Source organism: Neolamprologus brichardi, chromosome 16, assembly GCF_056152115.1.
Source record: "Neolamprologus brichardi isolate AB-2024 chromosome 16, ASM5615211v1, whole genome shotgun sequence".
NCBI classification, from domain to species: Eukaryota; Metazoa; Chordata; class Actinopteri; order Cichliformes; family Cichlidae; genus Neolamprologus; species Neolamprologus brichardi.
Genome location: NC_142119.1, coordinates 33,778,731 through 33,793,319, shown reverse-complemented (window position 1 = coordinate 33,793,319; position 14,589 = coordinate 33,778,731). Strand labels below are relative to the sequence as shown.

The window sequence follows — 14,589 nt, the reverse complement described above, 5'->3', positions numbered from 1 at the left end:
GCTACTCAAGCTAAGATATTTACACAACCAAAGTTTAACACAGTCAATCCATGCTTTCTGTTATCTGTTATTAACCTCTGTCTCTCTTCCACAGCATGTCTTTATCCTGTCTTCCTTCTCTCACCCCAACCGGTCGCAGCAGATGGCCCCGCCCCTCCCTGAGCCTGGTTCTGCCGGAGGTTTCTTCCTGTTAAAAGGGAGTTTTTCCTTCCCACTGTCACCAAAGTGCTTGCTCATAGGGGGTCATATGACTGTTGGGTTTTTCTCTGTATCTATGAAGCGCCTTGAGGCAACTTTTGTTGTGATTTGGCGCTATATAAATAAAATTGAATTGAATTGAATTGCTTTCATCACGGTGTCATCTGTAAATACAGTCTGGACTAGCCTTCACAGTCACAGTCATTTTAACCCACACATGGCTCAACATTCGTAAAAGATTCAACTGACAGAAAGCAGAAAACACTACAGATCAATCACTGGTCGTAAAGAAAGCGAATACCTAAATCCAGGGATTTGAGTTAAACCGTCTATTTTTCTATGCAGTGCCAGTTGCTATAACAGAGCACATGATCAGCAATGCAAAAATAAAAGTGCAAAAACACACATGCATCAGCACCTGTTATCACAGTGCACTGCCCTACACAGAGACAGAATCAGCCATTGCTATTGGAAAAACAAACATCTGATCTTTTTTGCTACATGACTTGTTGTTCACACCCCACCTGCGATTACAAAAAAAAAAAAAAAAACAACTCCTGCTGATACTGCTTTGATACAGACCAGGGTAGAAAACTACAAAAGGAGTTGTGACTGTGACATAATGGTTCAGACATGCTCCTCTTTTTTAGTCTTCTCTTCCATATGCCTCCTACACTCCGTGAATTCACTTTTACCAGCGCTGACTGGTAGAGTCACCACTCCTGCAGAACAATGGTGTCCAATTTTAGAAATTATCAAGCTGTCATTCAAGGTAGATGTGTGGGTTTTGATGAACAGTGACTAAAGCACTTGTTTAAAGCTACACTGCAAACAGGCCACAGCCAGTGAACCAGTGTGAAACCATGTTTTCTTTGAATACACTTGAAAAGTAAAAGGAAACCACGTGGTTTATGAAACAAAATGTAACCAAATATCCCACACGGTCAGCACTTCAACCTCGACGTCAGGTCAATTTGACTCTTTTGTGGCAGTCCTCGATGTCGCCAGCAGTTGTCCATCAGACTAGAGATGGGGATAATAGTTACTGCTTTTTCTGCGGGGTGTGAACAGGAGGACCAGTCTAACCACCACTGGCAGCAGGTGGAGAACTGGTTCATGTACCACCATACCCTCCACATTCTGACCACACCAGAACGTATGCATGTGGATCTTGTTCACCCCAACGGTGCCACAAATATCGTCCAATTCTGCCGTTTCCTTTGCATCAGTGCCTAATACACTGAGTGAGGTACATTTGCAAAAGCACTCCTTAAATTGCTTTTAAACACACTATTTAAACTTCACTTTTCCAGCGTTAATATTTTTTTCTTTTAGATCTTTTGCTAAGCTTTATCAAACAGTTTCAGTCATTAAAACTAACTAAAAAGGTTTTGTTGCCTCTGCCCAAATAAAACCAAAATAAATAGCAAGTGGAAAACAAAATTCAAAGCACTGAGGACACAAAGAGCTTAACCTAACTATTGTATCAAATACTAAAATCTGTACGACTTCAATAATGTGCCTGTACCGTCATCAGTGACAAAATGTGAATTGGTCATTCTAACAGTTCATGTCTTCCTGTATACTCTGTAATTTGGTCAATTTAGCACAAACAAGTCAGATTTGTTGTTCTAATCGGAAACCGCCATATTTAACTGTTGAAGTTCAGCATTTTATCACCCACACTGGGATACTGCAGTTGTTTGTGTTAGCTCAACAGTTCTTGATATACCCAGTGCAATGCAAACAATAATGAACTTTGGATGTTCACAAAAGCTGCTATTGAAGCTGCAAAGCAAACACCGGTCTCATGATCCTTGCATTGAGTTAGCTGCTCTCACACACTTGGCACATTGCTGCTCATCTACTACATAGACATACTCTGATGTATCCCTCCTCATCCCTAAATGTTGCTGAGCGAATCAGTGTTTCATCATATGGTAATTCTGCTATCATCAAGAACACAACCACACACTATTTGAGTGGCATAAGCTCTGTGTAAATCAATGATCACATGGCCAGAGTACACCAGAGTGTAACCCGAGGTCTCCACTTATGCACAATTACAATCAAACACACATGACACACAAACTGCGTTTTCAGTATCCAACTTAAGTCAGTAAGTAATTTACACAGAAAGCCTGACAATAAATCCAGCAACAGTAAGGTGTCATTTTCATTTCATATTACATTTACTGTTAAGAGCATTACAATCTCTAAGGCCTTAACTTCATATTTTATATCTGTAAAAGGACCTATTACTACAGAATCCAACCGTCTAGTGTAGGACACACGATAACCCCTATGGAACGACAAGGGATCCCTATATCCACACACTGAGATCTACCTGCGATTTCGTTTTTAAACCCCAATGTCTGAACGTCAAAGTGTGCCACCAATGATTTTCATTCATAGTCCCATTTCCTAGAGCCTCTATGTACTCTTATACTGGGCCACGACACTAAAAATGGAGTGGCCTGCGAAATCAGATGAAGCTGGCACCCACCACAATTGTCGCTCCCTAAAATAATAACCCCACCAATGAAGCTTCTGCCACACTCCACGGGATTTATGAATGGCAAACTGAGCCCAGCTCTCACACTTCACTGTGGCAGCTACTTTTCGAGCTCCCGACAGGGAAAACTGTGGCTGTATAGCAAGGAACAATATGATACCCCACTAAAACTGCAGCACCTGTCCGTGACGTTCTATCGTTAGCTGGGCCTGTTAATCAGTGCAGCTAGCTAAGAGACATACCGTCTTTCCTGAGAACATTTAACACGAACACGGCGCCGTATGCACGTCTAAAAATATTACAGCCTAACACTTTGAAAATAACCCATCCCCAATTGCTATACACATAAGCAGCGACTACAAATTGGTTATTGTAAGGGTGACAGCTAGCTTAGCCAAAATAAGCTAATGAATACAGCTAGCAGGGCTAGCTGTCAAGACCATAAAAAATAAAAGAGTGAACGTCTCCGTTTAACAAACACTCACATGTTACAATCGGCTTGTTTTCCATGGTATAGATGATTGGCTTTTCCTCTTGACCCGCCATATGTGTTAGCGATAGCACTCCATGAAAATGACATACAAACAGTGCTTTATTATTAGTAAGTGCTTATGTATGCAGTTGTGTTGAATCGATGGGGCCTGTGTCCCCACCGCGCTTCCGGGAAGTACGTAAGCCGTGCGTAATTAAAGGGCCAGCAGGCGCTTTTCGCATGGAGGGATATAAATAACAGGTTTGTCAGAAAGCCAGCATTTTTCTGTGGTGTGCTGTGCACCAATTTAAAGATGTGCGTGTGTTATAAAATTATGAGGATGAGGATTGGAAAACTCCGTTGCGGTTTCTGGTCCTCTTCTTTGTTTTTCATTCGGGCGTAGTTTAGAGCAAGGATCTCATCACGCTACACTACAGCTGCACTTTGATAGATGGTGTTAACAGACGCAATTTAGTCATAGGGACAATACATTAAAGGGATGCAAGAAAACGTCTGTAATTGCTGGTTAAATGTTTTATTTAAAATATTGGATTCTGCTGTCAGTAACCAATACATATTAAAAGAATCAAAGTGAACACACCTTTGACAACATGTCATGTCTATTGCAAATTAATGAATTAAAAAGAAACAAACAAAGAAACTAAACTAATAAGACTGTTTTATTAATTTTTTTTTTATAAATATACTAAAGGGAGAGGGGAGGGGTTAATACATTGATTTTCTTGACGATGACTTAGAAGGGAGGAATGCAATGCTGCCATCTAGGGGAACAAATATCCAGTGCAGCGTTTCCTGATAATTTATGCTTTTAAAAAATATTTGTTTTATTAAAAAAAAGTCAAACGCATATGGGAAAAACACAGTTCACATTTCTTTTCATTTTTTCTTAGTTTTTCGTTCATTTCTTCTACCTTTCAGCTTTCTTCCCCTTGTCCTTTTCCTCCTTTTCCCTTCCTCAGATTCTCTCTTTCCACTTTTCGCTTCTTTCCCATTTTCAGGTTCAATCTCAGCTCCATCTTCTTTCCCAGGTCTGTCATCTCCTTGGATCGTCTCGCCATCATCTTCACTTTTATCTCCTTGATTATCTGGGTTTTTTGGCCTACATTTATCTCCCTCTACCACCCTTTCAGCATCTTCCTTTGTACTTTTAGTGCTCTCACCATCTCCCTCTTTGGTGACATCATTACTATCATCTCCATGTCCCTGTTTTTCCCCCTTCATATATGAGCCTTCTTCTTCCTCCTCCTCCTCTCCCTCTGCCTCCTCTCGCTCCCATTCAGCCTCCCTACCCACACCTTGCCCTCTTCCCGATGTTCTGTCTCTCTCTCCATCATCTTCGGACACCTGAGTCTCCAATTCTGAAACTTCCAGCTCCAGCTGCGCCACCCTGGCCTGCATTTTGTGGTTGCTCGATTCCAATTCCATCATTAGTCGAGCTAATTTAGTTTGCAGAACCTCCAAGTTGTTCTCTAGTCTTTTTATCTTGGTTTCCACTTTCTCTCCCTCCCCTTCCTCTTTCTCCCCACTCTCCTCCAACATGCCCATTTTAGTGAGGATCTGCCGGCCTTTCTCCTCCAGGTGACGTTTGGCTGCAGGGAACTCCGATAATACATCTGTCAGGTCTTCTTTGGACAAGCTGAAGAGATCAGAGTACCCATTGCTTCGGATGTTGGCAGTCCTGCGGTTGCCTGACTTGTTACCTGTAATAAAAGAGAATAGTATTTCTGTAAAAACCTGACAAACCTAAAAATTTTAAGGATGTTACCAATATTTGTTGGTTTATTCAAGACTTTTAAAACCAGCCAATCATTCTTGTTTTGGTCTTAGGAAATAAAGTTAATTGAATATACCCTATACACTATATTGCAATCCATGCAAATCATTGAATTCAGATGTATAATATCAAACACCTGGGCATGCAGAATGCTTCTACAAACATTTGTGAAAGAATTTGTTGCTCTCAGCAGCTCAGTGAATTCCAGCATGGGCCCGTGATAGGATACCACCGGTGCAACAAGTCCAGTTGTGAAATTTCCTCAATGCAATGTAGATGTAGATGCAATGTGGAATGGGGTTCTATGGCCGAGCTGCTGCATCCAAACCATACATCACCGAGCACAGTATAAAGTCTTGGATGCAGTGGTGTAAAACATGCACCACTAGATCCCAGAGCAGTGAAGATGTGTTCTATAAAGTGGCGTATTATGCTTTTCCATCTGTTTTCGGGAATGTTGCCAGGGGAACAGTACTTGTCTGAGTGCACTGTTCCAAGTGTAAAGTTTAGTGGAGTGGGGATTGTGGTGTTGAGTTGTTTTTCAGGAGTTGGACTCAGCCCCTTAGCTCGTGTGAAAGAAAATCTTAATGCTTCAGCATACAAAAGTATTTTGCAGCAATTTCATGCTCCCAACTCTGTGGGAATATTTTGGGGATGGGTCCTTCCTGTTCATACGTGACTGGACACCAGCCCTCAAAGCAAAATCCAATTGATTGCAGTTAAAAAAACAGCCACCTGATATACAGGTGGCTGTTTTTTAACAGCCAATAGTGTGAAGTAGTATATCAAGGAAACAAATAAAGTAGTAATAATCATCCATAATATTTTGAATGTGAAAAAAAGAAAAATCCAACTGACAGCTTCAACTAAACCAATCATAGAGTAGGAATTATAGAGGCTCCCAAAAATATCTTTGCACTTACCAAAAAAGTTTAAACTGTAAATAAAAAAACAGAATATAATAATTTGTAAATCTTATAAACCAATATTCTATTATCAATAGCATTTCAAAATAATGTTAGCATAAAATTGTGGACCCTTTGAAAATCTTATCATCTATATCTGGTCTCCTCAGTTCCGAGATGTTTGTAGACTGTTGTTAACAGAAGAGGGATGTTACAGAGTGTCAAACACGGCCCTGTCCCAACTTTATAGATGTATTGCTGCTATCAAATTCAAAATGAGCTAAAGTCTTTCTTAAAATGTTGCATTTTCTCAGGTTAAACAGGATACATTCTCTGTATTCTATTCAATGTGCAATATGGGGTTGTGAGATTTACATTAAATTTTACACCATGTCCCAACTTTTGGACCTGTGGTTGTATGTATGTTATGGTGTTGTGGACATTTCTAGAGATTTTTTGCAAATTGTAAAAACTGTAATTCAGCTTTCTTCATACACCAACATTCCCGATTCCAATTATACACTTTTAGATGCCTTCAGAAGCAATTTTCTTTCATCTGAGTCATCTTCTTGTGAAAACTCTGAACAGAATTCCACCTTGAATTTCAGCTATACTACAATTAAAAAATTCTTAGTATAATTGGCATTTTAGTCGTAATTCTTCACTTTAAATGTGCAGAAATCACGTTCCCTCCTTTTATAGAGAATACTTGTCTATTTCAAGCATCTCTAACAGTCTGAAAGAATACTCTTACCATTGTTGAGACTAAGTCTCGGTTTTATTTTCTAGACAACTGAAGAAAAAGAGCCGGCCTGCTTCTTGTCCGTGTGTCTCTTCACCAGCTAAACAAATTCACTTGTAAGAGCATGCCCAAATCACTTAACATACCTTTGATGTTAAGGATACTAATTTCCCCAAAGAAATTCCCATCACTCAGCACAGCGAATTCTGTAACCCCATCATCTGCCACAACAGCCAATTTTCCTTCTTTGATGATGTACATTTCATGGCCCACATCTCCTTTCCTGCAGACGTACTCTCCTGGACTGAACACCTACAAGATAAAAAGATAAAGAGCAGGTGAGACTTCATCAGCCTCAAAGGATTGTTTTATTCCAAAAGCATTGTCAAAGTAAAACAACAACAGTGCTAAATTCGGATCTGCAAGATAACAGTAAGCTACTGAACCACATTCCACAGAGAACAGGTGCCATTCAGTCTAGTTGTGCGCTCTATAAACAAATTAGTGACTGTAAGTTACAAACACAGCTTTGCCAGCTTTCTGACCTGAGGTGTTAGTTTGAGAACCAGCTCCTCCAGCAGACTTCTGTCGCAGTTCTGGAAGATGGTGACTTTGGAGAGTGTGCGAAGATGAACGCTGACCGCGATCTCTGTCCTCATATGCAGAGGCAGCTGCTGCAGGATTTCATTTTCTCGCATGATCTTCTTGTTGATGTAAAGATGTTGGTACCAGTTGTTGATACGCTCTCGAAGCTCCTTGCTAACGTGATGACTGCGCAGGTATGCCTTTACCTGAAAGAAGGAAAGAAAAACTTGATTTTCTATAAATGTTAGCTAAAGAAAGCTATCACCAGTGTTGGGAAGGTTACTTTTAAAATGTATTCCATTACAGATTACAGAATACATGCCCCAAAATGTATTCTGTAACGTATTCCGTTACGTTACTCAATGAGAGTAACGTATTCTGAATACTTTGGATTACTTAATATATTATCATGCTGTTTACAACTACATGAATGTACTATTGCTGTGATTTATTACTGTTACTGAAGGTCCGCGGCTCTGAACCGTAGTAAAGGGACCTCTGGCTAATACGGTGGGTTCTGTGTCGGCTCGTAGCTGAAAACTAGCTTTACTTTGTTGTCTGGGTCAACTTTGCTAGCAGAGACAGAGAGAGGCGTTGAAAGGCTGCTCCAACGGAACTTATTGTTTTTGGAGGAAAACACGAACACGGTGTACAGTCGAGTCTTAATAGCTTACTTACAACTGGGCTCGTCAGGCTCTCTTCTTGGCTGCAGTGGTTATTATTATATTTACATGCTTCCAGCTCCCGTTTTTGCTCGATGACAGCTCGTACTTTTCCTTTTTCTCCCTCCCTCGCTCACAGACACATAACGGGTATGGCAGTCCATTCTCCCTGCAGCACGGACTACACTGCCTATGATGCTACATTCTTTAGAGCTATACCTGTAGCATTCTGCCTATTAGCTTAGCACAACAACAACAGGCGCTCTCTCACCCAGGAAACACGCAGAGAGAGCGTCACCCTGTAACCATGGCAACCGTAAGGCTGCCGCCTGGAACAACAGAACGTAGCTGTCAAACAAAACCCAAACAGTCCTGACCCGCCACAATATGAAACAGGGAAGTACCGCCGTGTAATCCATTTATTTCAACAAAGTAACTGTATTCTAAATACCACCTTTTTAAACGGTAACTGTAACGGAATACAGTTACTCATATTTTGTATTTTAAATACGTAACGGCGGTACATGTATTCCGTTACTCCCCAACACTGGCTATCACACAATCTTCATTATTAAAATTATTTTCAATAAGCTTGGCTCTTCCATCAGCTTACCAGCTCATGGTTAGGGAAGAAGACATTATCGCGATCTCTTAGGCTTGTGACGACATTGCCGACATTGCCAACAATTGACGCAAACACCAACACAGCAATGAGCAAGTCTACGATCATAAACATGAACTCCTCTTCCCTTTCTGGATGGGGGATGTCTCCCACTGTGGTTAAAATCTGTGCGGAAAACCAGAAGCAGTAAAAGTACTGACGTCGCATGGAGCCAAACTCTGTGTCGGTGATATTAGGGTAAACCCAGGGATCACTTCCAAAGCCGAGGCTGCTGGACAGCGCAAAGTACAGACAGGTATTCCAGTGGATAAGCACAAAGATGTAGATCATGAGCTTGGCAATGCGGAAGGTGTTGGGGTAGGAGGTTCTTGTCTCCATGCGGTCCAAGGCCTCGTTGAGTCGTGGGATACGCAAAAGGCGGTTGATTCTGACCAGAGGAGTTTTGAAGCCGAATGCAAAATACAGGAAGTCGAAAGGAAGAATGGAAGCCAGGTCCCAGAGGAAATGTTTAGAGCGCAGGTAGCGCTTCCTCAACTGAATCAGGTCTTTGACCAGGATGCCCTGATCCAAGTAACCTGAAGAGGCAAAAACAGTGTTTAATGAAGCCCAGAATACTCATCATACAGTGATATAATTTATCAATACACAGGTTGGCTCTAACTGTTAGAAAGCATCCAAATGACTTTCCCTCATTATGGCTGTAGCCATAGCTACAGCTGCCACATGAATAGAAAGCAGCGAGGGAAAAAAGACTGTCATATTTAATATGATAAAGGGTTATGTAAAACTTGCACGTGACAAAAGTAAGTTGGAATTTGAACTCCCACTGTAAACCGACGGACTTACCAGTGTGAAGAGTGATGATCATATCAATCATATACATGAGGTCTGACACATAGTCCAGAGTAAGCCACACAGGGAGGTAGCTCAGTGCTATCATAGTGAAACAAGTCCTGAAAAACACAAGCATTGCTTCAGAAAATGTCCTATCATGCACTGTTGTTATATGCTCAGGAATGATTACCATTTGCAAACATACCACACTGCACTACTTTACCTCAAAATGATGATTACCCAGTTGTAAACGATGGGTAGTGTCATGACCTGAATCCAGACATAATAAAACTGCTCAGCTGGATCAACAATGAACTCGTTCCAGCTGAGAGATGTTGAAGAAGTGAAAGAAGAGAAGAACAGAGTCACATAAATATTAGGATTCGAGACTTGTCATGGTCATATTATTAACCGAAGCATTGCTTGTGACAGAAAAATTTATTAGGATTTTTTCACTGTGAAATATTTGCCAAAACAGGAGCCCAAACAAAACGATGACAGACTCTTGTCATGAATCAATGATATTATATCTGATCTAATTTGTGTTAATTATCTCAAACAGGTCAAATGTTTTAAATCTTAATAATTAGAAACATGTTGTCATTCTACAAGCTGCCTAATTGAATAACAGCCTTGTTGTTGTTGTATCACAGCTGCTCTTTTCTTTTTCCAAAAAGATTCAGCTTAATCAATAATACTTACTTAAATTTCAAAATGATGCCCAGGAAAGTGTTATGTTTTCCCTTATCCTTGACACCATCTTGTCCTTCCCCACTGGCTTTCTGCCCCTGTTGCCGCCTAAACAGCCTCTGCCATCGGTTCCCTCTGATACTAACATCACCTGTTATATCCATTTTCCAAACATCGGCCTTAAATGAACATATTTTTTAGGCAAGTACTGCTCATGATGAAGAGGAACACACAGGCACCACTGCAGAGTCCACCTAACAACAACCCAGGTCTACCTGATCACTGCCTGGTGATGCTGGTCTCTATGGAGGGGAACCATAACAGATGTCATGCGTCTTCTGGGAATTCTTAACTCTCTCGGAAAACCAGAGCAGGCTATCTCTTTAAAATTCAGACACAGCAAACACTGACAAGATCATAGAGCCCAAACTACAGAGAGGATGTCACTGTCTGTCTATAAATGAATAGGGTATGGATTATTTTTAATATACCTTAAATTTGACTTGATTATTGAGATTGTTTAATTTTTGGCATCTTCTTGTAATATTGTAAAGTCTTTAGCCTACAATATAATTGTGTGAAATAGGGATGCAACGATACCAATTTTTTCAAACCGATACGATACCGATACTTGGATCTGAGTACTTGCCGATACAGAGTACAAAAAACGATACTTCTACCACACACACACACACACAAATACAATGAATTGGAAGACATGTTTTATTATAGTCTCTGCCGATAAAAAATCACCACAAAAAAATTTCAAGTGAAATATAAGCACTTCTGTTAAATTATTGCAGAGTCTCCACATTGTAATTTAACAAAATATCACTGAACTATTGGCACTGTCTCAAAAGTCAAACATGGTGCCAAGCGATTTTTCACAAGTTTCAGCTTTGTGCCTTGTGTTTAGCACGCAGTGTATCTGGGCACTTTAAAGCCCTCATACAGCTGTGCGAAGCAGCGTCGCTGTGAGTCAGAGAAGACGTGTGGGCGGAGTTAAAGTAAGATGGCTGCGGGAAAGCGAAGAGTGTTTGAGAAACCATCAAATGGGATGTTTATCTGTTGCTAACAGGATGCACAGCAGCCTCAGTGAAGGAGTGGTTAATTTCTTAGCGTCCCTGACTCACTGTGGTCTGTCTTGCGGGTTGTCTTTTGGTCGCCTCCTATCTTGAAACCGCTAACTGCTCTGACATTGTGGAATTCATCAGCAGCTAGTCGCTAGCAGCATACCAGCGCTAACTTGCTAGCAACCAGCTAGCAGGTAGCTGCCCAAGGAAAACACCACCTCGCAACAACTGTTGAGACTCACACAAGGTAGGCAGATTCTCGATGACCTCATAGTGAAGTTCAACAGCACGACAACTAGATAAATTAACTATATGCGTTGCTGGCATTTCTAAGGTAGCTGATTATATTTGCAGTGTCAATTAGCTTGGTCCTCCGTCTTGCATTTGAAATACACTGTTGTTTTCTGTCGAACCACAGCGTAAGGAGCCTCGCTTGGCTGAAGTGAGATGTAGTGCAGAAAAGCTCAAGTGCTGCTAAGTCATGACAAACCAACCGGTTTAGGGGAAAGGGCGTAGTATTTGGTGTGTGCACTGTATGTGCTCTAGCAGTGTGTCAGATTGAACGGGACACATGACCCCCAAATACTGCAGTGATTGATGATTTATGTTGTGATCTTACCTGTGAACTTTGAATTAGATCTGTGGACTGTGTTAGACTTTGGAATTATAACTACACAACTCTAATAATCTGTCACTTCTGTGCCCAGAATAACTAGTAGATCACCGATCTCGAATAAGCCACATATATGCATATCACATCAACAGATTAAATCATGGTTGAATAGAAAAGCCTTTGTCTGTTTGAGAACGTACACTCTTGCTTATCTTTATTCACTGGGTTTAGATAATAATTTCACCATCTTAACAGAAAGTTAACGTGTAACTATTTTCAGACACATCTTTCAGCCTTCCAAGAGTAAGAATACAATTGCGGTTTTCAGATAAAGAGAAGAGCATCTGTAACGACTTCAGTTTTTAGCGTTTTGGGTCATTTTCAAGCAAAATGTACCAGATTCTGCTCGATTCAGCTTCCCAGATGTGAACATTTACCGGTGCTATAGCTTCAGTGTTGGATGATTATTTCAATTTGATCTAGAGAGGAGTCAATATGAGTGTGCCACATTGGGGCAGGAAATATGTGATTAAAAAAACAGATGAATCGGTATTAGAAAATAAGCATACGCTCCTCCGGGTGTCTTATTAGTTCACGTCTGCACTGTTAGAAAAGCTTTGGATTATGCAAAGGAAAATCACATTCATATATTATTTTCTTATACAGAAAAAATGCTGGTGGTTGCAGACTGAAAGTATTCTTTTGTTTCTACAGCCTGATTCATGTATTGATTTAATAATATCTGCCTGTCACAGTTAAAGATATAGGATACATGTTTTTCTGATATGCATTGATGCTTTTTGCAGAAAAAGCAGTGGCAGAGGCACGAGTGTGCATCATAGCTGAGCTGCTGATGAGGAAGAGTCAAGCAGTGGTTTAATTGTAAGTTGTTAACTAGTTAGTACACTGCAGGGAAAGTTTATAAACAATGACTAATCATTTTCTTTTTTTGTTCAATAAAACCCTGTTCCAGCTGTCATGTCACTCAAGTTTATTACAACCTTATGCAAGTCGATCATCGCAGCTACTACAACATAACCTCAGTGTTTGTTTTAAAGATTCAAGATGAGTGTTTCTGCCATTGTCACCTTGGTTGCAAAAAGACAAAAAAACCCCCAAAAAACCCAGATGATGAGGAAGGGCTGGTCTGACTGTGAAATTGTGTGGCTAACAACTTGTCAGTCACAAGTCATTAGCTAGTGAGTGTGCAGTTTTGTGTCATGGACAGGCCTCCATCTTTGAAATACGATATGACCAAGACTTTATTTTACCTTAAATGTGTAACTGACCCCATAAACTCATCAGCAAAGTGTTTACAGAGGTTGAGACAGAAAGCCGTTTTCGTGTAGTCTTTTACGGGACTGGAAGTCTTTTGTTCAACCACAGCTATCGCCATCTGGTGGCCTTCAGATAGAATGCATTTTTAAGGCCTCCCATATTGGCTTAATTTTGGCCACATTTTATATTGTTTATGACTCTTTGACATCCTTCCTCTTCTTCTTCAACATGTAAGGATGGAGAAAAACACTTGTAGGTGTATGCCGCCCTTTTCAGTTCCAGATGAATTGCTGTCTTGGCACATACACCACCTACAGAACCACTGGTACTTAAACCAACAAAAAGCACTGTTGTGTTGCCGCTGACATCCTTAAGTCATCATGTCTTGTCTATGATTGCTCACTGCTTGTGTCACAGATGTTACCAGTAACTATCATCAGTCCTCGTGGATATGAGTGGACGTGGAGAATTTCTGGTTAAGGCAGGGGTGGCTCTAAGTTTTTCACATAAATACTTTTAGTTAGTATAAAATAGGTCTTGACCTTTAGACTTTGCATTATGAGACTGTAGCAGTCAAGACTGCTTTGGTGTTCTTCATGACTAAGCTTTGACAAATACTTCTCTTTATCAAGGCAGCCTCCCTCCAGTGGAATGTCTAGTTGAACTTTGAAACATTTTATGATTGTGTGTGACCTGAAATAAAACTAAAGCTGAATGGCCATATACTGTATTTTCTACTTCCTGCACATCGGGGTCAGAAAGTTTTGAAATGCTGGTGCACAGCAGCTGCATCAGCAGTTACCTTAAACGTCATTCAGGGTAAGATAATCATCTTATTTTTATCCTCGTTATGAATTTATGCATTTGAAGCAGTTTTCAAGCAGTGTCATTAAGTTTGAATCAGATGTTAAGGAACAGCGAGTCATTAAAAAGTGTGGACTATAGTAACCCATCTTTTCCATTGTTGTTTGTGTGTAAATACTCTGTATCAGGGGAGCGAAGGAAAAAAAAGAGAAGCATTTGAGCCTTATTGATTTAGGGAAGTTGAGCATGACGTTGGTAGACCTCTTACTTGCGTGTGATCCAAGTCCAGTTCATGTGATGTTGGTTCACATCATGTGGCCACAATAACAAAGGTTTGAAATCTACTTTAACATTTATGTATCTCAGTTAAAGTGAACTTACCAACTTATCAAGCCTAAGGGATGTTATCCATACGAAATACATACAATACTGTGCAAACGTCTTGAGCCAGGATTCATTTCTTTACATTTTGCTTCCAAGGAGTCAGAGTTTCTTAAGATCTTTTGAAGTCTTTCTTTGGACTTTGGCTGCTTTTTCACCTTTTTTCAGTCCAGACCATTCAAGGATTAAACAAAGCACTTAACTCAAAGGATAAACTAGTGTTACACATCAAAAACAATGGGGGGGGGGGTGGGTGGGATAAAATTGTGTCTTTAGTAGAGATGGACAGATCCGATATTATGTATCGGTCCGATACTGACTTAAATTATTGGATCGGATATCGGAGAGAAATAAAAAAATGTAATTTGAGTCGAAGTATTACACAATCACCTTACAAAACGCGCTACTTGGCGTAACCCA

General features: G+C 40.4%; 3 protein-coding genes across 4 annotated transcripts in view; 1 reads left to right on the top strand and 2 right to left on the bottom strand.

Moving 5' to 3' along the window:
* Window positions 1-3,364, bottom strand: part of trappc10 (trafficking protein particle complex subunit 10) — a 29,133-nt gene extending 25,769 nt beyond the window's left edge. Inside the window, exon 1 of the mRNA XM_087853118.1 lies at window positions 3,199-3,364. Coding sequence (XP_087709244.1) covers window positions 3,199-3,259 — 61 coding nt within the window. The 5' untranslated portion in view covers window positions 3,260-3,364. The remainder of the gene's footprint in view (window positions 1-3,198) is intronic.
* Window positions 3,365-4,058: 694 nt separating this feature from the next.
* cnga4 (cyclic nucleotide gated channel subunit alpha 4) lies at window positions 4,059-10,063 on the bottom strand. Its single transcript, XM_087853115.1, has 7 exons — window positions 10,033-10,063; window positions 9,554-9,655; window positions 9,343-9,449; window positions 8,488-9,071; window positions 7,173-7,418; window positions 6,774-6,939; window positions 4,059-4,906 (listed from the first exon to the last, which is right to left on the bottom strand). Exons 2-7 carry the CDS (start codon window positions 9,595-9,597, stop codon window positions 4,083-4,085), a joined length of 1,971 nt encoding a protein of 656 aa, XP_087709241.1. The 5' UTR covers window positions 9,598-9,655; window positions 10,033-10,063; the 3' UTR covers window positions 4,059-4,082.
* A 958-nt stretch (window positions 10,064-11,021) lies between these two features.
* Window positions 11,022-14,589, top strand: part of fhip1b (FHF complex subunit HOOK interacting protein 1B) — a 41,373-nt gene continuing 37,805 nt past the window's right edge. For both annotated transcript variants that reach the window (XM_087852970.1, XM_087852969.1), the window contains exon 1: window positions 11,022-11,340. The gene's annotated coding sequence lies outside the window, so the exon portion shown is untranslated. The remainder of the gene's footprint in view (window positions 11,341-14,589) is intronic.